The 27,817-nt window shown below is 41.0% G+C and overlaps 1 protein-coding gene across 4 annotated transcripts in view; it reads right to left on the bottom strand.

Annotated features, from left to right (window-relative positions):
- Positions 1-26,937, bottom strand: part of GRIN2A (glutamate ionotropic receptor NMDA type subunit 2A) — a 171,421-nt gene extending 144,484 nt beyond the window's left edge. For all 4 annotated transcript variants that reach the window (XM_051792228.1, XM_051792319.1, XM_051792393.1 and 1 more), the window contains exons 1-2: positions 26,881-26,937; positions 25,069-25,491 (exon numbers count right to left, since the gene is read on the bottom strand). In XM_051792228.1, the coding sequence (XP_051648188.1) occupies positions 25,069-25,473 (405 nt within the window). In that variant the 5' untranslated portion in view covers positions 25,474-25,491; positions 26,881-26,937. The remainder of the gene's footprint in view (positions 1-25,068; positions 25,492-26,880) is intronic.
- Positions 26,938-27,817: the final 880 nt, after the last annotated feature.

The following is a 27,817-nucleotide window of genomic DNA, read 5'->3' as shown; positions in this document are numbered from 1 at the left end:
TCTCATTCCCTTCCTCATATTTGTACGTGTATCTCCACTATGTGACCTGCCTTAAACAACTCTCCTGTAATACACAGCAAAAATAACTATCTCCTCTGCCTCTCCCCCAGCCCAAAAAAGTCTCAGGCCCAATCATCAGCAAAAACTTCCTTCTTCATTGCCCAGTCCCCTGCAACCTTCCCAAAACCTCTGCAATGAGGCTTTTTGCTCCTTATCCCAGTCCCAGTGGGCTGCACAGCTCACACAGTGCATTCCCTACCTGAGCTCAGAGGAAAACTGAGGATGAGGGGCTGACCCCAGGCACGCTGTCAACCACACCAAAACAGCTTGCAAAACAAACCCAACCCAAAACCCCCACAACTGTCTTCAAGTTGTCTTGTCTACCACCTTCACAAAGTAAAATGTCGTGCTCCTTGCAAGGTTGCCAGGAGTTTTTAAGAAGGGACTGTGCAGCTGAGCATGTGTGGTAGGAAACATTGAGGTAACACTGGAGAGCCATGTATGTCCCAGGTTTGGGAGGTTTATGGAAAGAAAATCCAGCTTGGATTCATGGTATTGGTGATTTACACTGAGATGGACACATCTGACCTTTTTCTTGTTAGATTCATGACCTCCACTGGCAGGCAACCCAGCAACTGAACAAGCAGGGATGCATACTCTGAGTTAACCCCTGCTCAACAAACCCCCTGGACCTTCAGGCATCATTTAGTAACACTACTTGGTAACTCTGTCAGTGGGATGTCCACATGTAATCCACAGCAAACAGCTCTAACAGACTGAAGGAGTTCATGATCTTAGGACAAAAAAAAAAAAAAATATTCATCAGCAACAAATTCTGAGCAGGAGCATTTGATACAGTCACGACACCCTGCCAAGGAAGATTTACTTCTTTAGTGAGGCACAAGGTTGCAACTGCTGAAATTCTGTCTCCTGGGCATTTGAAGTCTACCTCCACAAACACTAAGTTTACTCAACTAGCAAAACTAAAAATGAACCCAAGTATAAATGATGTGGCAGACTGACATTCATAGATCCTGAGATCCAGTGCACATCAATGCTGACCTAGAACAACTAAAAGGAGCACACTGGCATTTCACAACCCCTATAATCCTATATGCCCTATATAACAAATGCACTGTACTGGCCCCAGGTTGTGAAGAAAACCAGCAGTCATCATTGTCATCACAATTACAAGCCCTTTTTCCTCTTGCTGCATTACTCATAACAGACAGAAATGAAAAACCTTTGCAATTCCTCCCAAGGTTATTCTGCACACGCCCACATAAGAGAATTCCTTTGGGTACAGGTCTGATGTAGTTATGAATCACACAGTTTTAGAAACAACCAGGAGACCCTCAAGAGTTGGTATAAACACAGATCAACAAGAGTTTCCCTTTTAACTCCACTGTAACAGGGACTGAGTTCTTATCCCAACACACTCCAGGGCTATCACTGGGACTCAGCACCAAAACCTGGTGCCTGTTCCCAGTTCCAATACAGGTCCCACACCTGGAAACGTCCCTTCTGGTCTTATTTGTACACATGGATGAGACTCACACACTGAGTCAACTGCACAGAGTTCACAGGGGCTCTGAAGCATACAGAGCTGCTACAAGAAGAACTTCATATAGACAGACTGGTCCAAATGTTCCTACTGGATCATACTTCAATTTTTCCATGAGACAAGTAGTTCTGACAGTCCCTGAAGTTTGCAGCTGGAAGCTTCATACAGGCAACAACTGAAGGTACAGTGGAGAAGTGATGGCTACCAAGTGCTCATCTTCAGAAGCACAAGCCACAAATGTAACTCCCGTGACACCATGTTCAGACACCTGCAAATCTCAAGCAATTTGTGAAAATTAGCTGTAAGATGGGTCCTCACTGTAAAAAGCACAGAACTCCTGTTGTGCACTTTCAACAGGCAAAAAAAGATGAAAACAGTGCAAAAGGAATTCTTTTGCATGAAAAATTCATCTTCTGCCAAACCCTGAACCTAAGTTCTAGATCTGGGTTTTTGTAAGAAGTTTTATGATTAGCATCACACTGCAAAATCATCCTTAAATACTTCAAGCAGATATAAAGTGATAAAGTAATATATTCCTGAATATTCAGATGATCAGATAATCAAAATTGCTCATCTCAGAGGGATCATTAGGAAGTGCAGCTCTCATTTCTAAATTGTAACTTCCAACCACTACTGATCATTTTAGCAAATATACCCAACTATTATGTTTATCCCACAGCTTAAATCATCTCCCACATAAGTGAAACTGGAGGCTACAACAGTCATCTCTTCAGTGGTGTAGTTATGCATGAACATTAATTAGGGCACAACCAAAGTTATTAAAAACATCAAATAAATGGGATTTATTAATACAAAAGTAGTTTATATGAGGAAAGGCATGAAATCATGACATTAAGTATAAAGTCACACCATTTTCAATTTTTGAAATCCCTGGTTTAAAATAAACCTAAAATCAGTCCATAATGTTTAGTTATTCTTAATGTTTTCCTCCATCCCTTCAATTTCCATTTCAATTGTTTAAGTATACAGGATGTATGGTAAATATGACAAAAGAAAGATTTTTTTTAATGAGAAGTATTTCCTCTGAACTACAGTATGAGTAAGGGTTTGGCAGAAATCCACTCTCTCCCCTTGAGTGCAAATTTTAGCACATCTCCATACACTGTCCAAATCTTGAACATGTCTCTAAAGGAACTTGCATACTTTATAAAAAAACTGCCTTTTGTTTAGCCAGCCTTGACTATATGTGTTTGCTTTATGCTAACATTTAAGCAAAGTCTGGAAACAGATAACAGTGGAAAAAATAGGCTTGATAGCATGAAATGCAGCCAGGGACATGTATAAGACAAAAAAAAAAAATTCCTCTATTTTTACCTGAGTTCTTAATTCACATTAAAATCAGAAGTGAAACACTACACCTTGCCACAGAATAAGTCTGGCTAATCATCAGGGTAGCACATATGAAAAAAAGCAAGATTCCTTTACATATCTTAACAGAAAAAAAGACAGCCCAGAGAAATCTTCCCATATACCACAGACATGCTGCTCCAAAATGTGCTCCCGAAGAAGAAAATTTTTAATTCTTAAGAAATAGGAACCACAAAAAGCTACAAGCAGAAGTTTCACTTTGCTGATGCTTGCGTGCCTTCCCTCGACTCAGCGTTATGTAAAACCCTTGAATACAACGTGCTTAGAGCAATCTCATCCTGTAATCTCCAGCAGAGAGCTAAAGGATGCAAGAGCTTTTTTTTTTTTTTTTTTTACAAAATCTGTCTCCAAGCCATCAGCTAAATATTCCACAATCCATGGGTAACTGTCTGGAATGAAAGAGCATGCTGTATTCCAGATTTGGGACCTTGCAGCTTTTACCAATTATTTATATAGTCCTGAAGAGTAGTTTGAATTCTGGAGATGTCACTGCAGGAGTTCTACACCAGAGAGAGCTGTGGCTGGAACTCCTGGGAGGAGGGAGCAAGAGGGTAAAACCATGTTGGGAGTCAATTGTAGGAGACCAGGGGGATATAATGAAGCAAAACCTCTTGCCTGAATAACCTCCACGGCTGCAGCCTTGTGGAGTAACTGGAAGGTCGGGCACAGCCAGAAACAGCAGCAAAAAAAGACTACTGCAGTCCAAGACAAAGGTGGAATCTAACCACAGGGAAATAATATCGGAATTTTCACCACTTTGATGTGCCTTGGCAGAGGAACCCAGTGAAGAACAGAGCCCTGAGGCTCTCCAAAGCAAAAACTTGTAATGCTCCACCAAGAAATGCAAAAGTATTTTAAGGAAAGTCACGGTAATGTGAAAAGGAGAAAACAGCCATCCAGCATTTTCATGCCCTATGCTATACACCCTGTCTAAAAAGTCAATTCCCACACACAAAACAAGAGAAGGGTGGACTCATGTTTTACAAGATCAATTAGAAAGATAATAATGCTCACCATTTTTGGTTATGTATTTTAAATAATTAATAACTGAAAGTTATTAGACTTCCAGATACCCATCCCCAGTATAAAGCAGCAGCTTGTGCCCCCAAGGCAAGCTCCATGTAGACCAGCCCTGTCTGTGTTCTCTGATAAAACACAATCACTCTGAAAGAACTGTCACCATTAATGTCACTATAACAAGTGCTTCAGAGATGTCACCAACTTGAATTGTCAGATATGAAAGCTAAACAAAGCTAATTTCACTGTTGAAGAAGACTTTATTATAAAACTTTTAAAACAAAACAACCACTGGGCAGCTGTTATTTTGTTCCTAGTCCTGCCTCTTCAAGAAAGGGTTTAAGTACCTGTTTCTGTGCCAGTTTAACACCGGTTACATGCCCTACAATGAGCTATGGATGTCCAAGTGACAAATGACAAGTGCTCCTACTTTTTCAACTTATACAAAGCATATGAATCATCATGCTATCATGCTCAACCAGAGCCAAATGCTGTTCATTGTTTCAGATCTACCTCTTCCTAAAACTTATTTTTAATAAATCATTACAGAAGCCTTTCCAAAATTTAACCACATCTCAGCTGCCTTCCCTTGCCACATACTCTGTTACAAACCAAACAATGAAGCCCCCGAGGTTCTGTCCCATCTCCGAGACTGGACGTGTCTGATTTTCAAGCATCTTCCTTCTCAGCACATAAGTACAAATCCCAAAACGTTGGGATAATCATTACATGTCACCTGTGCTGGCTGGCAAGAGCTTGAAACCTGCTGTCCAGAAGGTACCAAAGCTGGGTAGCAGGTTCTCACCCTCTATTTATGCTGTGACTGACAGTCACGCCTAGAGGGAATCCTTTTCACTAAACCTAATTGTTTCACTGAAATGCTGCCAGACACCTCCATTACACCCCTGATGTGCCAGGGGGAATTATAGCTTTTAGTTGCACTTCCCTGAAAATAGCTCAGTAGTGCATGCCAAGATGGGGATCCTGACATTATTCTCAATTTGAAGGAGGCAAGCTATCAGTTATCTTTAAACAAAGCACTGTCCTTCCTCTTAAGAAAAAAAATTATTCCATATTCCAAGAGAGGGACATTTAACTGTAATTACCACTTCAAGGATATTCCAGACAAGAACAATCTTTTGCAAAGCCCTAAATTTCCTGCCACAGGCACACAAAAAGGAGGGATCAGTTGAGATACCTGTTTAAAAACTTCTTTGTTAAGTAGCTGTTGACTGCTCTTTTTATGTAGATATTTGTTCTCGTCTTTTAACATGAACCAGAAGAAAACATCTTTAAAACAGGAAGCACTGGAGGTGTTATAGTGCATTTCCATGCACCATGCAGCTACACTGAACAATGGATTTCACAGCATGAACCATATCAAACACATTCCTCTTAGCAATTATAACATCTATTCAGGGGATAATCAGAAAATACATTCATGCATATGACAGTGTCAGTGCTTCTGCCCCTCCCACAACAGTACCTCATATACCCATTTTTTCCCCCATAACCAAATATTTTCCCATAGTCTCACCAGTGCTGCCATTTTAACTTCGATGTTATAAAGCAAATTAACGTTAATTCTCATTAATAATGAATAAGCAGGAGAAATAAGGGAAAGGTATAACACGGACAATAAAAAAGAGGCAACAATATTATTTCTGGGCAAAACCATCTCATTCAATAGCACCCACTTGCAGGACTGACTTTGCACACTGCACACATGCTCAGTTTAGTTTGTCTTCTACAGACACACTCTGGTATTATTCCCACATGGGACACAAATTTTCTCTCCTTGAAAGGCATGGCCATGACACAAACAGCTCTGCTTGCTTTTTAATTTTGCACACATCCACTGTTGCATCAGCCAAGTTCAGTTTGTTCAGCCTTCTTTCAAGGCTGTTTGCTTTGTTTCAGATTTCAAAGCACAGTGATCTTCCCTCATACTGTGTTTTGCCCAGTGGTTCTCCTGTGCTGTGCTTACCCTCCTCAAGTAAAGAACAGAAATAGTAGATTCAGTGATGAGATACAAAACCTTATTGTTTTGGTAGTGTGTTGGAGTCTTATGGTACTAACACAAAAAATTTTCTGATTCATGTTAGTTTGTGTCATAACTTCCCCTAAACAATTCAGTAAACTGGTATTATGCAAGAATAATAACTGAAAGTCAGGAATGGGATTTACTTCTAGTCTTTCACAGGTCAGTGGCACAGAGATAAATACTCTCATAGATATAAAAGGAATAAATACTTTAAATCAAAAAGCATCATTCAAGATTCCACGTATTTTCTGCTTTTACTGAATGACATACACAGCTATAGTTTAACTCACAGTGGATTAATGCAGCCTCACATCAGGAGTTCTTTCATAGAATAGCATGCTAACACTTGCTAAATACCTTGCACCAATACTGGTATCATTTCAATATGTTTCAGCAAATATCTCAGCTCAATTATCCTCCCTAGCAAGGAAAAAAAGCAAGTTTTCTAGGTTTCTTCTCAAAGCACATACAACTGATATAAATCAGGGAATCAACTGACTAAAGATTCCCACTGAAGAGCACAACTGTGTACACAGTAAATTAAGCTAAGGAGAGACAAATGCTAGTTTGGTTCACTGTTTTGCTTGTCCTTTCCAGTAATCAAAGGTGTTTTGCCCACAATGAAAAGCCCAACCAAACATTAGAGAAGGAGAGCACTTCATTACCCACATGTTATTTCACAGGTACTTGTTGCCATACTGATGATTCAGACATGAAAATCGAGTTACTTGAGCAGCCAGTGGATTACAGGTCTACTGGGAATACTTGGGAATGCAAAACTAATATTCCAGCACAGTATCCTATTAGGGCACTGGTTCTCAGTTGGGATTTCCAGCTTATTTACCTGACAGTCTTTTTGCAGTGGCAGGCAGTTCACAGTTCATCACTTAAAACTTCATCAGGGCAGTTCCCAAAAGAACCAGATCAGTGAGATTTTAATCAACATGGCAGGTGTTCTAAATGCCAGAGGTAAATACAGATCTTCATATATCTAGTAAAGCCAAGAAGAGACTGTGCTCACTGGACTTACTTGGAGAAAACAGGAAAAGCTGGTAAGTGCCAAGATGAGAAAGTACGTTAGGTCACTGTTTTTTTTTTCCCCCATCCCCTAAAAAGACTAAAATCATAAAACTGACAGAAATCACTTTTCTGACAGCATGAATAATAGGATCCTCTGCTTCATTCTGTCATAACACTTTGGCAAGTCTCTTCTTCTAAATCTGGGTGTCTGCTAATGTGAACTGTTTCAGCCCTAGAACATTACCAATATACACAAAAATCGTGTATGAGCAGAGAGTACATGGAATAAGGTAACACTGCAGCACAGTTCATGCCTGAAATTACAATAAAGGAAAAACTGCTGCAATTCCCAAACCACAGAAGAAGTTTAGGAAAGCAGATTTACCATCCCTTGGACAAAGCGCAAGCCTGACCTTCAGAGCTCTTGGTGCCCCAGAAGATCAAAGGAACCTGCCCCTCATACCCTTCTCAGAGTCATGTCTGCAACCTTTCAAACCCCTCCTCTTCAGAGAAATACCTCATTACCAGCACCACTTTCTGAGCAAATTTATCACTCAACAGTTAATCACCTCTTAAAAACAGAAAATAAATACATCAACAGAGGATGACACAGCAGAAGGCAACACTTTTATCAGTTGTTCATAGCTGAGCAACTATTTACACACCAGTATCTGCCTTTGTAATGTACTTAAGGCCTTGAGGATTACAAATTTACCTGCATGTCCATTTGGCCACTTAGGTATTTATAAACTTCCAGGCTTACTCAGGGAACAGTCATGTTTGCAAACCAGGGTCTGACACCGAGCTCGTGTTTAACTTGGACTAAAACCAGCAACTATGAACATATGGAGGTGTTTTCAAAAGCACCATTGAACTTAATTGAAAGCACCATTGAACCACTGCTCACTTGCTGACTTGCTAGATAAATGTTACTTCTCATTTGCTGACTTGCTAGATAGATGTTTCTTACTGTTTTGTTCTCTTTGCAGCATGTTGATCTTCACTTTGGAAAAAACACAGGGCAAATTCTGCAAGTTTTCTGTCCAAAACAGCAGACAAAGCACAGCTGCCATTCCAAGGCACTTCCAATGAAATGAGGCAGGAGGCCAACTCTCACTTTTAGCAGAGGCAGACCACAGGCAACTTATCTGAGGCCCTGAGGGCTTCTGTGTGCCAGTCAGACTAGATCAGATGCAGCAAAAGAGCAAAGGAATGTAAGAGACAACTTTAACTCAGAATACCTTTCCAAAGCTCTCCCATCAAAGTAGGACTAGAACAGAGAGAGTGGCAGGACGGGAAGGGTTGAGGGGAATCAAGGCACACGATATGAAGACCACAAAGCTGCAAATAGATGGTGGTCCTCTCAAAAATCAAAAAGCAAAACCCTGGCTGATAAAAGAAACAAGAGGAGAAAACCACACCAAAACTGGCTTTGTTGATGCACACGGAACCAGTTCCAGGAGTTCTGGCTGTGACACAACTTTGTTTTGTGACTCTGCACATGCTCTCTTCAGCAAATCAGTGAAAACAGAAACACTGAGTGACAATCCTTTACTACCTCAGAGCTTAAGCCATGTACTTCAAAAAGAAACTGGTGCCCGGCAAGGGATTCACAAAACTACAGTACCTTTTTCCAGCACTTCACATACCCTTATTTAATGACATGAGCACAGAGAAACGGAACATGCATCTGTTTTATTTTTCAAACTGAGATGTATCCTTTTAACCTCACTTCCATTGCAAAAAACAGGGGTCATCACACAAACACTCAAAACAACACTAAAACCAAGGATGCTGCTTTGAATTTTTAATTCTTTCCCAAAAGCACAGCTAGGAGGGCCTTAGACTTTTTATTTTATTTTTACATCTGCACTGGCCTTTTCTTTCTCCATGGTCACATATTGTCATTAATAAGCACTTTTTAACCAAATAATTGGCCTCTCCAGGTCCTTGAAAATGAAACAGCTGTAAGAGCTAAACAGATTAGAATTCCAGCACTAATGAAGTCTGGAAGAAGTCTGAATTGCTTCAGGGAAGAAGCAGGTTTGGTCACTTTGAAACAAAATTTTATCCAATTTGCTGTTCAATCTCTTTTGGAGAAAAAAATATTACAAACAGCTCTAACCAGGTGTTGCAGACCATATGTAGCATTAATTAGCACATCATTTGAACCTTCCCATCCAGCCACAGCAAAAGATTTTAAAAGATTTTGCCTGCTTCATTCAAGTATTTTAGGAAGAATATTCCATTCCTGCAAGGACACCATTCCAGTTCTTTAAACACAGCCACACAGAATGGCAAAAAATAATGCACCATAACTAAAGTTTCGCAGACTTCTTTGCTAATGTTTTGCTGTATATCACATTCTGCCCTTGAAGCACAGCCTCTCTTCAGTACTGAGAATACATCCTTACCCAGCTTGAATCTGCACAAAAATTATGGATTCTGGAAAACAATACCTTCTGAAGCCTTTAAGAGCTATTCAATAATAAAATCAAATTCTCAGTGATAGTAACATTCACTTCCAATTGCTCAAGAAGGCCAGATGAAGTATGTTGGCTCTAAAGAATCCTTCACAGCTGAAGGCTCTGCAAGCTCTGTGAGCAGACACCTGAAATCATCCCTTCCTCAGGACAGCAGAGAACAACACTGTACACAGGGAGAGATTTTTCAGCATTTAGAGGGATATTTATCAATATCTCTTGGTCTTATTCTCTGTCTCACTGAGTTTTTGAAACTGTTCCTCACAGCTAAAATCATCCACAGATAGAAAAGTGGCACAATCTGCATTGCTGCTGCTCTTGAAGCACAGGGCAGCTGCTGGTGTCCAGGTCCAGGGCTAGTGCTTCCCTTTGTGCCTGTGGGAGCAGATGTGCTGCTCCACACACCACCTGCAAGGAGCACACACCTGACCTACCTTTCCTGCTCAGGTCTCCATCTGGAGGGAAAAAATTTGCTCCAGATACAATCTCGGGAGTGAAGTAAGACCAACAAAGTGTGGGGAGAAAAGAGACTGGGCCCAGGACCCTGAAATGAAGTTATTAGTGCCTGAAATCCAGGGAAACACTTATCTGTACATTTATTTAAGTATGGGGTTGTTTTTCCTTCCCCAGATAGAAGGAAACATGGTTCTTCATCTCTTCACAGAGACCATTCCATCAGCTTTTCTCCCTCACTAGAAAGAAAATATTGTACTTATGCAGCAATTTCTAGTTCCTTGACCTGGTTATATACAATAATCAGATTATCATTACCTTGCTATATTCACTATGTACATATTAGCTCACTACACCCCCTGTGTGTCATGGCACTCACTAGAAACCCTTTCCCCAGAGCACAAGAAAGAACTAATGGATTTTAGTCTATGAACCAAAGTTTTGAATGAGAATCATAATATTCACCAATTCTCATTGTCAAAGACACTTGGCTGGGCTAGAATACCTGATTATTTACAGACACAGAAATACCACCAGAAAATGGCAATGGATGTCAAGTACAGACATTAAAAGGCTGTAACGTTTTGGGTGTCCAGCTGCAATTGCAACCCAGACTGCCCACAAATTTATGTCGCATAAACCACTGTACAGCAGGTTTGACAGGCAGATCACAGTGAGACTGGACCACAGAACTCACGGGGTCTTATTGTTTTGGATACTGTAGCCTTCCAACCATGGGGCTCCATGGCTGTTAATGGATCCTCTTTTTCCCTAATAAAACAGGATGACAAGCAAATAGGACTATTTTTCCAAGTGGAGAACATGTCTTCATGACCTCTCTTGAGAATTCTGATGCTGCCTGAGGCACAAAAAAATAAAATACAGAAAGGCAGAAATACCCAAAGAATAGTCAAACTCCTACTTCAAATAAAAAGGTAAAATTCACATTTCCCCAGGAAATATAAGTATATCCTTTACTAGGAGATGAGGCTTTAAAAACTCTAAGAACAGAGCTCTCTATATTCCTACAAGAATCCCAAGGCCAGTCTGTCTTTCCAAGGCTGATGATCACAGTCCTTGAATGTCTGATAAGCAGTACATCAGGATTCTACTCATCCCACTTCATCTTTGCCAAATCTAACATTTATATAAGCCTGGCTAGGTTTGCAGGCAATGTTATTATAGCATTGTATGTCTACCTGAAGGTTTTTGGAAGTGTAAAGAATGCAGAAGTAGAAAGAACTTCGTGCTGCAAGTCCTCATCCTTCTTCCTTGACCAACTTCCATCATAACACCAGCTGGTTTCTTGCTATTACTGAACTTCATTTTCCTTCTAAATACTACTGAGTACTTTCAGTTTCTCACCTAAATTATGCCCACCTCAGTTTGAGTCCTCTGTTGACTCATTTGATGTTGTTCAATTGGTTTTTCTTCATCCTGTATCCAGCTCCCATATCCCCCTCCCAGGCTCATTTTTAGTGGATTAAACAACATCAGCCCACCTCACCTCCTGCAGGTGAGACTTTCACTCCCTGCCCACTGGAGTCACTAATTTCTAAGCCCATTACAGGATTAGCCAGGGCTTTTTAGAACGTGGGAGACTAACTGCAGACAATATTCCAGAAATTTTTGCATTTCCCCTATAGTGAAGCAAAATTGTCTCTGTCTCTAACAGCAGCATTGACAGAAACAAAATACAGGCATACACTGCCAGCTTCTGCACCAGAAACAGGTGTTGCATGCAACCAGTTCTTAGCAAGATGCTACAACTGGGTCCTGTTAAACTTAATACCATCCTTGTTTTACCCAATTATTTTTTCTAAAATGTCTATTTTTGCAGTCTCGAATATGATAAATTTGTTAATACTGCAAACTACAAAATTAATCTAGAATATTCTAACCCATATATTGTGGTGCTGTACACAGGAAAACCATGTTTGGGTTCTTTTTAAATTGAAATACAGTGCAATCCAGTGAATTAACTATCGTTCTTTTAGCTGTATTCTTGTTCTCAGAAATTTTCCCTTTCTGGTCAACAGACATAACTAATAATCAAAACCTGGAATAAACAGTCACTGTGAGCAGCACAGAGATTTTAATCCTATCTACCCAGTCATGGAGAGAACTGCTAAAATCTGGGTTAATCCTTCCAATCCTTCGTCAGAAATGAAAGTCAGTGCAATTGAAATAGTATGCCAGAATTAGATTTTCCTGTGGTAAGGATTCGATTAAGCCAAAAATTAAGATCTGAAATAGCTTCAGTTAAAACCAAAGTAGTGCATTTCTACTGACAGATATTATAATCCAGAAGAGTCATTGTACTGAGACCAAACTCATAACTTTTCTCCACAGGAAATTAATTTGGGACAAATCCCAGACACGCCAATTTTCATTGGGGGGTGGGGTGGAGGGGAGGCAGGTTTAAAAAAAAAAAAAAAATCAGCTTTTCTCCAAATTATGATGACAAGCACTGGACTGAAATGCCATGAATAAGGTACAGTGTCTAGTTAGGAAGGCCACAGAAACAGATAATTACTTACATTGCCCTTTCTATGAAACAGATTTTCACAAACACTCTAATGGCAATTTTATTTTCTTTTTATTTGTTACTGCCTTACCTATTAGATACGTGCCTTACCTATTAGATACAAAATATGCATCTCATATCTATTTATCTGTACTGGGCAGGGGATTGTTTTTATTTTTAGCAAGCTGAGAGATAACACATCAACATAGAAAATTTTAAACATGAAGTTCCCCCTCTCCCAGGAGCCATTTCACTTGAAAGTTCTTCATCATTTGATTAAAGCCTGCACGAATCTAAAAGATGAGAAATAGGGTGTATTTGCTGCTGCAAGTCTTCAGGCTTGTCTACAGAACAATTGACATCAAGGTTGAAGTTTATGGCTGGTTTTTTGATGGAGTTACGTGATAGTTTTTTTTGATGGAGAACAAGACCCAAACACCAGTGCTCCCCTTGAGCCCACAAATGCCATGTCTGTGCACTCACATCACCCATCACACTGTGCAATCACCTCAGGAGGCAAAAAGCAAAGTGGCAGCAAAACTCTCCCTTACAAATATTTAAAGGTTTATAGTAACAGAATTCAATTGTATTCTCCATGTCAGGACAGCCAGAGGTTTCAAGCTGTTGCATAAGCATATTTCTGTAATCTTTGTTGCTCCAAAGCTGGAAGCTTTTACTCAGGCAAGGCTCTTTGAAGTTACTTGGGAACTGGCTCTCTGCAGATGAAAAAACAAATGATTAAACCAGCTCGATAGGGAGTCAGCCTTACTTTACATACTTGATTTTAAAAGAAACTAAGGGAGGGAGAATTTGGGTGTTTTTTTATACAAACTAGAATGCTTTTTAAGAAGGAAAATATTCCACCGTCTGAACTGAGCTAGAAAAGCTGTTTTAGTAACAGAATTTTTAACTGGGTGGAATATGCAAATGATACCTCGAAATGACCTGGTAAGACAAAAACCTAATTATCAAAATGAAGTTTAAATAAAACCAGCTAGCTTGTCAACAAGGTATTTCACCGGGAATCCAGAACATCATTTGAAAGGACACCCCAAATGCTATTACAGCCCTTAATGTACCAAATCATTCCTTTAACCAGAGATTGCTCTTCTAAGCAGATGCCTTAAGTCTAACGCATTGCTTGGCCTTTCCACCTCAGATATTAAGAGACTGTCTGCATCTTTATCCCTGTTATATAAAGAACATACTAAACCCCTAATTAGAAAGGCAAAACCCCCTCCATTGTCTCTTTTCATCACAGCATTCAGATCTTCAGGAAAAGCAATTAAGCAAGCACTAAAGGACTAATTATTTAAAGTGTTTGCTTACTTTGCACTTGCTCTCTGTCCTTTACTTCACAGTGAAATCAATCACACTGCAGCCAGGATCACACAAGCAGGATTTTTGCTTTGTGTGTGCACTTGTATATGAGCTGGATGGTATCTTTTCCCAATGGAATTATGCTCCTCACCTTCTGGAAATGCTTTGCTGACCTAGAGAGTTTTTTTCCCTGCATAACTTATTTAAAACTAAGGTTTGGCACAACTATAACCTACTTTATACAGTAAGAAAAAAAAAATGCAGCGGAATGTGGGAAATGAGCAAAGTTCATTCTTATTTGGGCTTAAGTTTTCCACTGCTTGCAGGCAGTGCCCACTGAGGTCTCCACTGCAGCTTAACAAATCAATAGGTCCTACACTGGACTAAGGATTACTGAGCTGGGCTGTTACATTTTATTACTGGCTGAAATATTTCACTATTTTAAGATCTCTACCTCACAGTGTGAAAAAGGTAAATCACAAACTAGCTCCTCTCCAGCCAGCTGTCATCCCATATAGGGAACCAGAAAGAAAACAACTTAAACAAGCACACAAAAATGATTAGTAAGGCTTTCAGTGACCATTAAAGGCACACATGCTGCAGGTGACAGCTGGCTCCATATAAGTTTCCCACAGGTTCATTTAAATTTTTATTCAGAGAATGTGTTTTTATGAGAAAATGGGAATTGGAAAATATCTGTATATAGTGAGAAGCTTCTGAGCAACTGTTCAGGATGTTAAAATGTGAGATTTTTCTATTTAGTGTTGTTTTTTCACTGATCATTGGAAATATTCCAGCTACTCTTAGGCTATAAAATAGTGGTGGATAGTTAAGAACAACTGGAAAGCAAGAGATTGAAGCTTAAGCCCTGTATCCTGAGAAAGGGCAGAAAATGTGCGATGCTACTTTTAAAATCGTAAAGACTGGTAGCAATGACAGGATGAGTATATCTAGAAATGGCTGTGAAGATCTTTTTTTTACTTTAGACAATCTGAAGTGGGGAGGGGATCATGCAAACTTGTGTTTTTCTTCCACAAGTGAGCTCACCCTGCAAAGAGCTGCAGCCATCCTTGTCTGGCTCTTCCCTGTGCTCTGTTCTCTGAAGACACTCCTCACTTTCAGCCTCCTGACACAACCAGTCATTTAGACAACATCAGCATTTATGTAATTCATGATCCACAACTGTGCTCAGTGCACATAATTACAATTTTAGTAGTAACTGCCAGTGAACATGAGACTCAGAATAGTATTTTTAAAACAACAGCAAAACACATTCATATGCAGAGGGGACTGCAGAATCAGCAACTAACTCTGTGGGAATTTGCTTTCACATATCTTTCCTGACAGTCTGTCCTGCCCCCAAGTATTCTAAAGGCTTTAATAGGAGATGTGAAATTCAGAAAAATTGAATTGAAAATAAGTTATAAAAAGGGAATTATGAGTATTTTTTCCAGATCCCAGTTCCTAAAAAAAGCAAGTTAGTAGGCATGTCCACAAGGCACCTCAACTGAGAACATTCATACACAGGTAGAAAAGAGAACATCTATTACTACAAATGAAATAATTATTAAAAAAAAAAAATCTTTCCATTTCCTATAGAAATTGATGTTTAAATAGAATGACATCAGTAGCCAGCCAACTGCAAAGCAAAAGAAAGGAGTATTTTATATTTAGGAAAGCCTATAGACTGATCCTGTCCCAGAGGTTATAAAGGAGAAAGTAAAAGCAGTAGGGAAATTTTAAATTACACTAGAATGGATACAAGTAGACATTCTGATACAATAATTTTCAGATACTCAACAGCCCAGACTCTCAACATTGCACCAGGAAAAGCAAGTGTCCCTCTGTACAAGTATGTAAAGCTACTCAATGAATGCAGAAGGAATGACTTAAGACTGAAGAATAATTGCACAAAATCTGTAAAAACTGTCCAGAGTTTCAAACAAATCTGGATTTCTCACGCTACTTTCTTCACAAAGATCAGTTCATCAGCAATTTTTATTCCTGGTTTACTACTACTTCAGCTCTCTACCAACATTACCCTACCTCACCTGGTTCAATTTCTGTACCTTTCTCTGTTTTCTGCTCATTAAATAGAAACAGGTTTGGCTTAAATTCATAACAGTTTTTTACTTTATTCTTGTGATCCAGAGAATTTTAATTTGCTCCAGTTAATCATATTTTAGCTCAGCTCTCATCTGTGCTCTGTGTACACTGAAAGAGTCCCAATATTTCTAATATTCAGGGGTACATAATTTTAGGCAGACAGGTGTATTCTCTCCTACCCACCCTTGCTTCTGCTAGAAGTGAAGGTAATAAAAGGGGGGGGAAACCACCCTAACTCTAAAGTGACAGTCAAGTATAAAGCAGAACAGCAAATAGATGGGGTGCAGGTGGGGACAGCAGAGGAGGGTGTTTGGGAACAGCTGTTGGGTGAAAGAGGTTTGCACACAGAATGGACTGGGTAAGGAAAAGGCAGACTAGGAACAGGTGAAGAAGGCATATTTTTCTTTTTACAACTTCTGTACCAGTTCACTGTTACATTGTTAAGGGATAGAGCTTAAAGTTTTGCATGCTAAGCAAACCTCTTTCTCCAGAACCCAGATCCCACAACAGGAAATATCAGCCTTTTTGCAGACAACAGCAGCTAAAATGCAGACAGAGAAAGGAGAGAGGAGGGGTTGGCATCCTAAGTGGTACTTGACTAGAACACAGACACTTCTCAAAGTTTTTGCATCTGTTTTCTTATGATCAATTCACAAGCCTTCTCATCCCAATTAGGTGCTTCATACAGTTTTGATGCCTCTGCCAATCACAATTTACTCAGAATTCTTAATTAGCCTCGCACGCAAAAAATAACATGTAATTTATCTGGTAATTATATATTTTTGTAACTCGTAAAAGCAACTTAGATCACGGTAATTCTATTTTCTCTTTATTCAATTATAACTGTCATTCCTAATTGTATTGTAAGTTGTGTCGAGACGAAAGGTGGCTGTAAAATCCCTGTTCTTTCACAGTGGTTCCACATATGCAGTGTCTCCACTAGACACAAAATCAATGTAGTGAAAACAAAGCAGTCCTAGTGCTAGTTCTGATCATGTGGAGAGGCAAGCTGGACAGCACAAATAGACAAAACTTTGTATCAATCAACTTACTGGCAGAAATCTTGAACCAAAAGTTAGGACATTAAAAAAAAAACCATTGTCAAGAAAAGAAAACAAAAGGAAAATATAGGCAGCCTCCAACACAACAACCCTTTGAATGAAACGTGTGTATAGAAATACCTTACTCCAAGATGCACAAAAGGCAGGCTATAAATAGGAACAAACACTGAGCAGAGGCCATGGAGCAAGACCAGCATTGGTGTTCTCAGTCGTGCTGCAGCAAGTAACTTGTGACAAGGAAACAGTCCAGCCTATCTGCACTAAAAGCCTAAAAGGAAATTACTGTCCCAAACCTATGATGGAGACAGGAAGCCTAAAACACTGACTGAGAAGTCATCTAGTAGTGAAGCACCTCCAAGAGAGCTTAACCAAAACTCAGATCAAGGGATACATAATTTTCAAGCTGAAAGGCAGAACCACCTCCTCCTTCCAGACACTCACGCTTCACATGTGTGGAAAACACAGGGGAAATTTCTGTTGGGAAAGGTGAGATAACATTAACTGCATACTACAAATTTACAGCTGCTGGACACCAAGCAACCTCCATCTGCAACTTGGAATATCATATTTGCATATTAGGAAACAAGATGGTTTTCCTGTTGGCTGTTCAGCTTTTATAGTACATATATAGTATAATATATTATAGAATACATATATTTATGGGGTTTATACTACATATATAGTATAATATATCTTCTTCACTCTTCAGTTTCTCTTCAAAACATTTCCCCTTCTAACCAACCTTATTTCCAGCTCTGGTTTCACACAGCCTGCAAGTCTCTACTTCTCCCTGACCCCATATATAGAGTCTCAGGACAGAGGAAGATACATCCTGCATTTACAGAAGAGCACAAAATCTTTCCCTAGGAAGAATGGGGAGAACCAGAGCATAATCCCCAAGCAGTATTGCCTCTCCAGGGCCATGAGACCCCCAGCTGGGCATTCATCTTGAGAAGGCAGAGGGGCCCTTGGGTGGAAGGTGAAAACACACTGTGTAACCAGAGCTCTGCACTCAGCATTAAGCCATGCCCAGTTTTACACCCTGCCTGTAGCTCATGCACCTCAAATACAACCACGGGGGTTTTCTCCTAAGGACATTAAGCCTAAATCTAATATAAATAGCCAATGATGCTGCTGCAGCTTTATGTATTTATTGCAGTGAAGCACAGAAGAAAATATCTCAAGGATTTAAGCAAACAATATGGTGACAGATGGCGTGGTGACAATCCAGGCTGGGTTCCCTCAGTAAAATCCACACAACTTCATAGCTCCAGGGAAGAATGAAGGCAGAGGAGGAAGAGGGAGGAGGGAAGAGGGGAAGAAAAGAGTACATGCAAAGCAGATGACCACAGATTTGTAAAAAATAAAACCAGCCACAGACTGCAAAGTTTCTGTTCATCTGTACAAAGCCCTTTGTACCAATGCAGGCAGATCTACCCCACATTCTTCCAAGCAAGACCAAAAAAGTTAGAGAAATACTTTAAATTAAATTGTTAGTTCAAATAAGAGACAAATAAAATCCCACTAATAAGCTGTCTAATCAAATAGTCTAAGCATCCTCTCAAAAATAATTAATAGATGAAACATGAAATGTGTTTGACATTATATAAAGGCCCTTCTCTTCTGTTCACTGCATTATTTTATGTTTCCAGGTAAGTTCTCTGGATACATTCGGATTGCCAGAAATGTCCTATGCGTTTTGTAATAGTCTATAGTTATTTTGTAGCTTAAAGGGAATAATTTTGAATTTTGTATTTGAGAATGTCCTTGGGAAAACAAATTCCAAAGATGCCGCCAGGAATATCTGCAAGCAGAAAATTATGCTGAAGGTCTGGTGTCCTACTTTCACAGCTCAGGAGTCTGCTGTGTTATAATTACCTATAGGTAGGCAATAGTTTGGAGAGACTGCATGGATGATCTACAGCAATGACTTGCTAGTGGGGTTTTAAAATGTTGTTGCTCAAAACAAAGGCGCTTATGGATTTCTATTTTCAAGAACTGTAAGAACAGTTTGAAGAGAAAGAAAACAGTGCCTTTGAGATGAAAACATATTGCTTACTGTAAAGAACTAAAATGCAAGTGAAGCCAAGCACTCCTCTCTCTTAAATAAGAGTGGTTTAGAGGAATCCACTCTGAGCTCAGCTGAAACTGTTGACTCTATCAAAAAAATAGGAATTTATCTACACCTAAACTACATGAAAAATCAAGTAACCTCCAGAAGACTTCCATTTCCTACAATCTGCTTATTAGTTACAGAAATTCCTAATCTTTTCAAAACTACCTTCTACTGAGGAGAATTAAACTAAATATCCCTCCCTCCAGCTCCATGAGAGTTCAAGTCTATTCTCCCAGTACTCCAGAAAGTCCTCCGTGCTCTCCTGTGCTAAATTAAGAGGGGGAAAATCGTGTGGATAAGAGAATGAGGAATAATATAATTATCTCAGAAGTAGCTAGGAAAATCCTTTAGGAAATAGAGTGGGAGAAAGCAGGAAAGCAAGGCTCACATCATTAATATAATGCTCCTCTGAGCTCCAAGATCCAACCAAAGGCAGAAAATGCAGCAGCTGCTGGAGCTTTACTTCCTCCTAGAGATGCCAGTTCAGGAAAAGCAATAGCTAACAAGCAGGCTCCATCCCAACACCTCACACAGAACTGCCTCTGATGAAAAAAACCCACAAGACATTACATCTACTCACTTCATTCACCTGGCAAGACAGATCTCAAGCAGACTTTTAACCATTTAATACCAGCGGTTATTACGTGTGTGTGTAAAAGGTACAACTGCAGATTACATTCTAGTTCTAAAAATCTTTAAGGATGTACAAGAATCTTCTTAAAAAGTACATATAGATTGACTTGAATGGATATGGAAAAGTAAACACAGATTTACAGGGAGGTCAATGCTACATTTTTACTGCAGCTCAAAATAAAAATTAGAATATCTGAAAGTTACTCTTCCTATAGGGGCATTAGTACAGTTAGAGGGGAAGAAAATCAAACTCAATTGCTTCTTTAAATGAGTCAGAATCTGGAAGTATAGTGTGCAACAGAATAGTGCAAGCTGCTATTTCTAGACCTGAAACACCAGCTACATGAATACTGGTATTTTTGCACTAAAGTATTTCTCAACCTCCAGTCTTTGGCAGTAACAAAGCCAAACTCAGTATCATGCTCAGAAGTACAGTGCCATCCACATGCTAATATCAGTTATCAGGAAAGGCAGGAATGAGAATTTATTTTAGAAAACCATAAATTTAAGGACTTTCTATAAGAAAAAATACAGAACTGCTCTTACAAGCCAACTAAATGAGCTGGACAGAAACCTATACACATAGAAGATGTGTATAGAAATCTATACACATATGGAAGATGTGGGAATTGATGAGCACGTTCCATCAAGTATGATCTCCAGAAAAGATTCCACAAGAAAAAACAAATCCAACACCACACACACACACACACCCTGCCATTCATCACAACAGTTTTGAAAGCATAAGAATTGAAGCACACCTATGCACAGTGCAAATGTAAAGTGTGAGTTTTGAACCCATTTGGTTTTTTAGATGGTCACTGTGCTATTGGCAAAGAAGGTGTAAGATTTGTGGAGGAACTTTAGGAGCAGTGGACAAAGTCACACAAGGATAAGGGAGCATAAATGCCCAGTACCAGAGCCAGGAGTCTGGGTGGGCTCTGATCACAGTTACAAGGTTGGGTTCAGAGCTCTGTTTTGCACAAGTGCAGCACAGTTTTTGCATCTCAGGAATGAGGAAAAACAGAGCAATCCCAAGCCATACCTATAAATGAGCTGAGAAAAACACGTAATGCAAACATCTGCAAGTATTTCAGTAAAGTACCTGAAAAATATCCACCAAAAGAACGAACAAGATTTAAAAGTGCAGTTTCCCCCACTGCTTATTCACAGTTAGATTTTTTTTATTAAATATAATAGGACATGGGGGGCCCAACACGGGCTGAACATGAGTCAGCAGTGCACCCTTCCGGCAGCAAAGCCTAACCAGGCTGCGTTAGCAGGAGCACAGCTGCTCCACGGGAGGGACTACTCCCCTCTCCCGTACTCCTGAGGCCATATCTGCAGTCCTTTATCCCATTTTGGTCCCCCCCCACAAGACATCAATATATCCAAGCGAGTCCAGAGGTCTAGAGGTGCAAGAAAGGGCCAAGGGAACTCTTTTCCCCCAGGAAAGCGATGGGTAAGGAGAGGTGTAATTGCAGCCTACAACTACACTGAGAGAGCTGGACTCAGACTCACAGCAAAAGAACAAGAGCCTGTGGTATCAAGGGAAATTCTAATGAGATAAAATGAAAATATTTGCATGGTGAGAAAGGTTAAGTACTGAAACAGATTGCCCAGAAAGGCTGTGGTGTATGTACATCCATGGAGATATTTAAAACTTGAGTAGATCTGAATTCCATGTCAGCTCATCACTGAGCCAGGGCTGGGTTGGAAAACCTACAGCAATCCCTTCTAACCTCTATTGCTCTTCTAGAATATAATAATATATAGTACTTATCTTTTCAAAAAGCAATTATTTAGTTTGCATAACACTTCCAGAGCCATTTCAAAAAATATTACTTTGTAATAGCCCTTTCGGAAAATTACCCTCACCTTTAATGCCTTTTGACTAGCACTGTAACTGTGTTTCCACAACAATAAAATGCTTCAAGTTATGTCTTTCAGAAAGACTTCTCATTAGAAGTTCGAAAGATTTAATTCTGCAATAGGCAAAAGCAGTGTGGTTCAAGGACACCAAGTATTCCTGTATACTGGATATTTAAAATATGTAGGGGCTTTTTTTCCTCCTATTGATACAGAACTAACCACGATGTCCTGTTTTCAAAAAGTATGACAAATGCTATCATTATAATTATAGTGTGTGGTGAAACAGAGGTAACTGTGTTTGAAACCAAACACCCAAGTCAGAAAACAGTTCCTAAGTAGTGTTTGTGTTGAGATCTCTCAAATGTCAAGAGATACAGGATGAATAAACAGCCAGCCTGTTTTCAGCATCCTCCAAGGGATGCTGATGCACAGCAGGTTGGCACAGATGCCCCACACAATTCTCATCTTGTTTCAGTAGACTATCCCACATCTGAATATGTTTGACGTCTGTGGCAGAACTGGGGACCAAAGCCAAGGAGCAGTTCATTGGCAAGAGAGTTCCTGCCAACAGCAGGTGACAAAGTCAGCTGGAGGCAGAGCATGTGGCACTGTCCAAAGGGTATCTCTACAGCACAGTTGGGATGGGGTAGGTGCTGTACACCCTCGAGTGCCACATTGGTTTGTTGGTAGGGCTTCGACAACTGACGTCAGGTGACAACAGATCAGCCAGGTTCAGAAAACATTCTGGTTTTGTTGGCTTCACATGCCTATTTTCATTGTCTGAATCATGCAATGTCTCTCCTCAGATGGTGCAGGCAAACTCTGAGCAAACTGAAGCAGAGAGGAGCCAGCTGGGCCAGCCAAGGAGGCAGTCTAGACTAGACAGCACTCGCTGCAGGTGTTCGCCCAGGGACTCAGTGCTTCAAGAGCTGCATGTCCTGCATTAATCACTGCAAACTCCACATGTGGGAATCTCTCATCTTTAGAAACCTAGAACAACTTCTTATTTTTTAAAGGCATGGTTCATCACGCCAGATTCACATTGACATAGTATTTATTAGCCATAGAGAATATGGCAAACTTATCTCCTCTGAGTCATGCAGTAAAGTCTTCAGCAGCACAGAGCATTAGAGATGAGTTCCCATATCTGTGCCTTCAGTTTAGTTCAGCTTAGGACAGTTAAGCATCATATAACAGCCACCTGGCACAGAACACATATGATAAGGATAGAAATGAAATGGCCTTAATAAAGTGTCAGAGAACTGCATTCACAGGCAGGAGTGGGACCACCTTTTTTTGCACATCCCAATGCATGAGACAAAACAGAACATTTTAAACACTAATAACCCTCACAATTCAGCCAACATTCATCTGTTTCTGCTGAAATCCTGACTGAGTTTAAAGACTTCACATTTGCAGACCCTTTCCCTCAGACTTCCATCTCCCCTGCCTTTATGACAGTACAGAGAATTTCACCTTCAGCTCCCAGGAATTCATTCCTAAATGAGTGGTTAATTGAGTGACACGTGCAAGTCTCATTACTGCGATGTTGCAAACCCAGATGCAAGACATTGCACATTGCACAGGCTAAGTTCAAAATTAAAGCATTTCCAGTTACATGAACAAACAATTCCTTCAGCCAGTTCAAGTTACTGGAGACAGTTCTGTTAGACTGTTTTAACAAAAAAGACAACTTTGATTTCCCAAGTGGAAATCTTAGAAGCCAAATTTCATCACAAAAGTTTCATCAGCAAACTGTGATAATCCCTAGAAATCAAAGACAGCCATATGCTAATGACAATATTAGCCTACCAAAAGTACAGTAGTAACCCACTCAGAAAAGAAAGATAGTCTATTCATTTTCTATATAAAAGTAAAAAATAGATCTGTATCAGTAACATCCTGCATCTGCTACTGAGTGGGGAAGTTGATTCAGCATTGCCCGAGACCTTTAAGTGTTCTTACACTGACAGAGACAGGTGAGTGAAATATGTATCAATAGAAGTCCAAAATACATATAAACCCAGCTTTATAAAGACAAGTAAATCTGTGCAGTAATTTAAAAGCACATGAAATAATTGCCTCTGTAACTTGGTCACTGCAATTGTATCTAAGACAGTAGCATTGACTGTAATGATCTTTCTATATAAATCAAGATGTCAAAGCCGTTGTTACAGAATCTCTGCCATAATTCAGCACTTACTGTCCTCTCCTTGTATGACATAAGTTTTAAAAGTAAGACCATTCAAAATACCAAGAGAAACAGATCTCTTATCCCCGTGGAAAAAAAAGTCTTTTCCAGAGGTAAAGAGTTTCCAAAGTTCAAAGCTGATTCCTCAATCACAACTAATCACTGTCACTTTCCTGCTTCTTTTTCTCCCTCAAGTCACAAAATACGTCTGGTCCACTTCCTTCTCAGATGTATTCAGAGAACTCTTTCCTATTTGAAAGTCATTTATGAGAAGCAATAATATTCTATTAATAAGAAACCCTAAAGGATGGAAATATCAGGAAATAAACTGCGATTAACATTGAAAAGCCTCATGTACTGGAAAACCAGTGACTTCCCACACCTGAACTCTCTATTTTACACCACAGTGGGAGCTCCTCTGACTTTCAGCAATCCACACCACGGAGCTGAGCCCTGCCTGGTGCTAAGCACCTGCTTCAGGAGCAGCTGTGATCACCACACAACATCAGTGCTGCAGTGCCAGCAAGAATTTCCACAAAATTGTTACAGCATTAAAGAACTTGAGACATGAGTCACTTCTATCGTTCCAGTCTCACAAGAGATTACATAAAGAGATGTTTTCCAACAAAACAAATCTGTCATTACCTCCAGATTTCAGGCAATCCCCTTATGGGTTTGCATGGACTACAGCAGGAAAGTAGAAGCACCCAATTAACAAAAACCTAATTTAATAAATATAGGGAATACAAGAGCTGGTCCAAGTGTGCAAGACTACTTAATTTATAGACTGTAGTGGATCACTGCAGTCTGGCTTAATATTATTGTCCTGTTACTACTGTTGTCTTCAGACACATTCAGGTCTATCACTTGCTATTTCTTGTAAGCATCACAGAACACCTGTTTATGATTTTGGGGATAAGATGTAAAATTATTTCATGAACCTACTATTTTGAGGGTTTTTTTACATCCACGTGCCATATTTGCTCTTAAAATTTCTAGGCTGACCATCATTTAATGTGCTGGAGACTAAAATTTCATTAGGGTTGCTTTTGTAGTGTCAAAAAGATGAGTTTCAGGTATGAACCTTAAAGTATTTCCAAGTATGTGAAGAGCAATCAACAAGGATACTGCTATGCATATTTTTTCTTTTTTTGAAGTACAGAGAAATAATTAGAAACATCTTTTTTGAACTGCTTGTACTGATTACTCATGATAGAGACCAACACAATGAAGTATATTAGACTAGTAAAAGCTTGTAATAACTTTTCCTACCTTATCTGCCATTATCATGGAGGCCCCGCCATGAATTCCAAGAATTGGAATAGAAGTCTGAGATGAAATAAAATCCAAAATCTGAGCTACTGCCTCCTGATCGGTGTCATCTCCAAAAACCACTCCATGGATCTTGGTGCCTGACATCAAGTCACAAACATGTGTTATGATGCTCTTGGGGTCAGTCTGGTTCACGAGAAGGGTCACTACATTGACATCAACAGTCAGGTCTGCTGACATTTCCCTGGTCCAGAGAGCTCTGATATCTCTCTCTGTTATGTACTTGGTCCTTCCCAGAATCACTGCAATGTTCAGGATGGGATAATTTTTCTCTGCTCCACGAACAAGATCCAAAGGCGCCAGAAGAGCTTGGAGTACCAGGAGAGCACAGCCAATTTTCCTCATCTTTGCCAGCTTTGTCCCCTGTAAAAGCGATCACATTGTATAAGAAAAACACAGAGGAAAGAAATATGTACTGTAGAGCTCCAATGAAGGTTTTAAACAGAGAGCATCTGGGCACAATGCAAACTTTAGCAGCTTTTTATAACGCATTCTTCACCTTAGTTCCAGTTTAAGCCTCTTGTACCCCCTCAGAAAGTTGGCTTGATAATGACAGTATTACAGCTGGTCTCCCACAAGCAAAGCAAAAAATGTAGCACAAGTTCAGAGAAAAGATCCATTAACATTCTTCCTGGATAGCCAATAAAAAATAAAATTACTGACAATTTAAAAAAAAAAAAAACCCACACACATTATCATCCTTCTCTTTAACCTTGCTGCACTAAAACAGGTAAAACAGAAATCTATATTCCTTCATCCTGAACATCTATTTAAAATTTAGTCACGGTCTAACAGGGAGAGGTACTTTAGCTCAAAATGAGACAAGTGAGTCAGAGGTCTGCTGGAAACCCCACTCCACATATTCCATACATCTCACAGCATCCCAAAATCATGCTGGTTTATTTCTGAAGATCTCTCCTAGGCAGCTGCTGCTCAAGGAAGCCTACACTGCATCTCTGGAACGGATTCAGAAGCACAATATTCCATCTTAATTCTTCTCCCTCCTTTTATGCAGCATTGACTTGAGCATCTCAGAACTGCTGATCTCGGACACAAAGTTGTCCCTGGTGTTGAAGGGGAGGGTGTTCTATAAATGAGCATCACTGCACTGGTTACCTCATGTCTTCACTGAATCTCTGTAGAGGGTTGAATATAGACAGAGTAGGATGGGGAGAGAGATGAGGCACAGAAGTGATCTGAACTATCTGAAGGAGAGAGAAGAGGGAGAGCAGGTCTGACTCTGCAAGATCTCCCTCTGTTTCTGTGCCCCGAGGGATTCCCACCCCCATAACTGGCTCTCCGCAAGCTGCAAGAAAGGAGTCCCTGTGCCACATAAAGCCAAGCTTGTTGCGAAGCGTCACACAGAGCACACTGGCGGGGCTGTCCAATCAGGGGTGGCACTTCTCACATCTCCCCTCTCATCCCGCCAGCCCCATCTCCATCATCAGTCAGGGCCGTCTGCCGCTCGAAACGCACACCGAGACAAGGGCTGGCAGCACCATCGCCTCCTCTCGGGGCGGACGAGGAGACGAGCGCTCCACAGACCGCTTAACCGCGCACCTCAGCGCCCCTGCGGGACTCCCACCCACCGCCGCAGCGCGGAACGCGGCAGCAAACCCACCCCGATCGCCTCCCGTCCCTCCCGACAGTGCCGGGGGAGCCGCGACTATCGCGACAGACCCCCCCCTCCCCTCCCGCAGCTCCCCGCGCCGCGGCGCTCGGGCGCCCCCCGGCGGGCGCGGCCGCACGTACCGAGCGCCTCAGGAGACGGAGCGGCGGGAGGAGCCGGAGGGGCCGCGGGTGTCGGTGCTGCTGTCGGTGCAGGGCATGTCGCGACCGCGGGCATGTCGCGCCCCTCGCTGCCCGGGCTCAGGGGTGGCCTCCGCGCCGCCGGCCGCACGCGTGATCCCCGCCGCAGCCTGCGGGCGACATCGCATCCCGGGAGGGCAGCTACGCGCACAGGGAGACAGGCGAGGGGGGGCTGGACACGGGGAACGGGACAGAGACGGGGAAAAGGCGTTAGTCAGGTTGCGGGGGTGACAGGGGGGAAGAAACGTATACTTCAGCCTCATGTGAACAGAAATAAAGTGACTGCGCTCTAAAGTTCCCCCCCTCTCCACCTTCTCTTAGAAATACATTTCAGCGCTCTGCTAAGAGCCCGCAGCCGTCCGGGAAACGTCCCTCTCATCCCTATCCAGGTCAGGAAAATCCTGGGCTCCCAACTGCCCGTCTGCTTCCAAGTGAAATAGATGGGTTTGAGCTCTAAGGGAAGAGACGTCCGACCTGGAAAGGGCAGCTAGAAGCAAACTAATTCACATGATCAAGGGCAGGAGTTTTCTTGTCAGGTTCGAAACGAGCATAACCTGGAACACAGCTAAAGCGGTGCGGGATAAAGCTCTTTTCGCTCTTGAAACGGAACAGCTTCATTCCCAATTTATCATAAACAAACCCAGGGAGACACTCTAGCTGAACCCGCCACGGGAAGCCCAATCGCTCTGATTTCCATTCACTATTTCCAGTAAATATGCATAAGGATAGTTCTTCAAGCAGCCCCGGCTAAATGTAGGACGCTGGCGCGCCAGGCAAAGGCAGCCGGCATTCCCTAACTGGTCCTCGGTGCCGGCTGGGAACTAAGAGCCAAGCCCGGATCCGCGGGATCCAGCACCGCTGACATCCCTGCGCGCCTCTC

This window comes from Manacus candei, unplaced genomic scaffold (genome assembly GCF_025592945.1).
Source record: "Manacus candei isolate 608988 ecotype Guabito, Panama unplaced genomic scaffold, ASM2559294v1 h1tg000002l, whole genome shotgun sequence".
NCBI classification, from domain to species: domain Eukaryota; kingdom Metazoa; phylum Chordata; class Aves; order Passeriformes; family Pipridae; genus Manacus; species Manacus candei.
The sequence above is the reverse complement of the archived record's forward strand: the minus strand, read 5'-3'. Positions and strand labels throughout refer to the sequence as shown.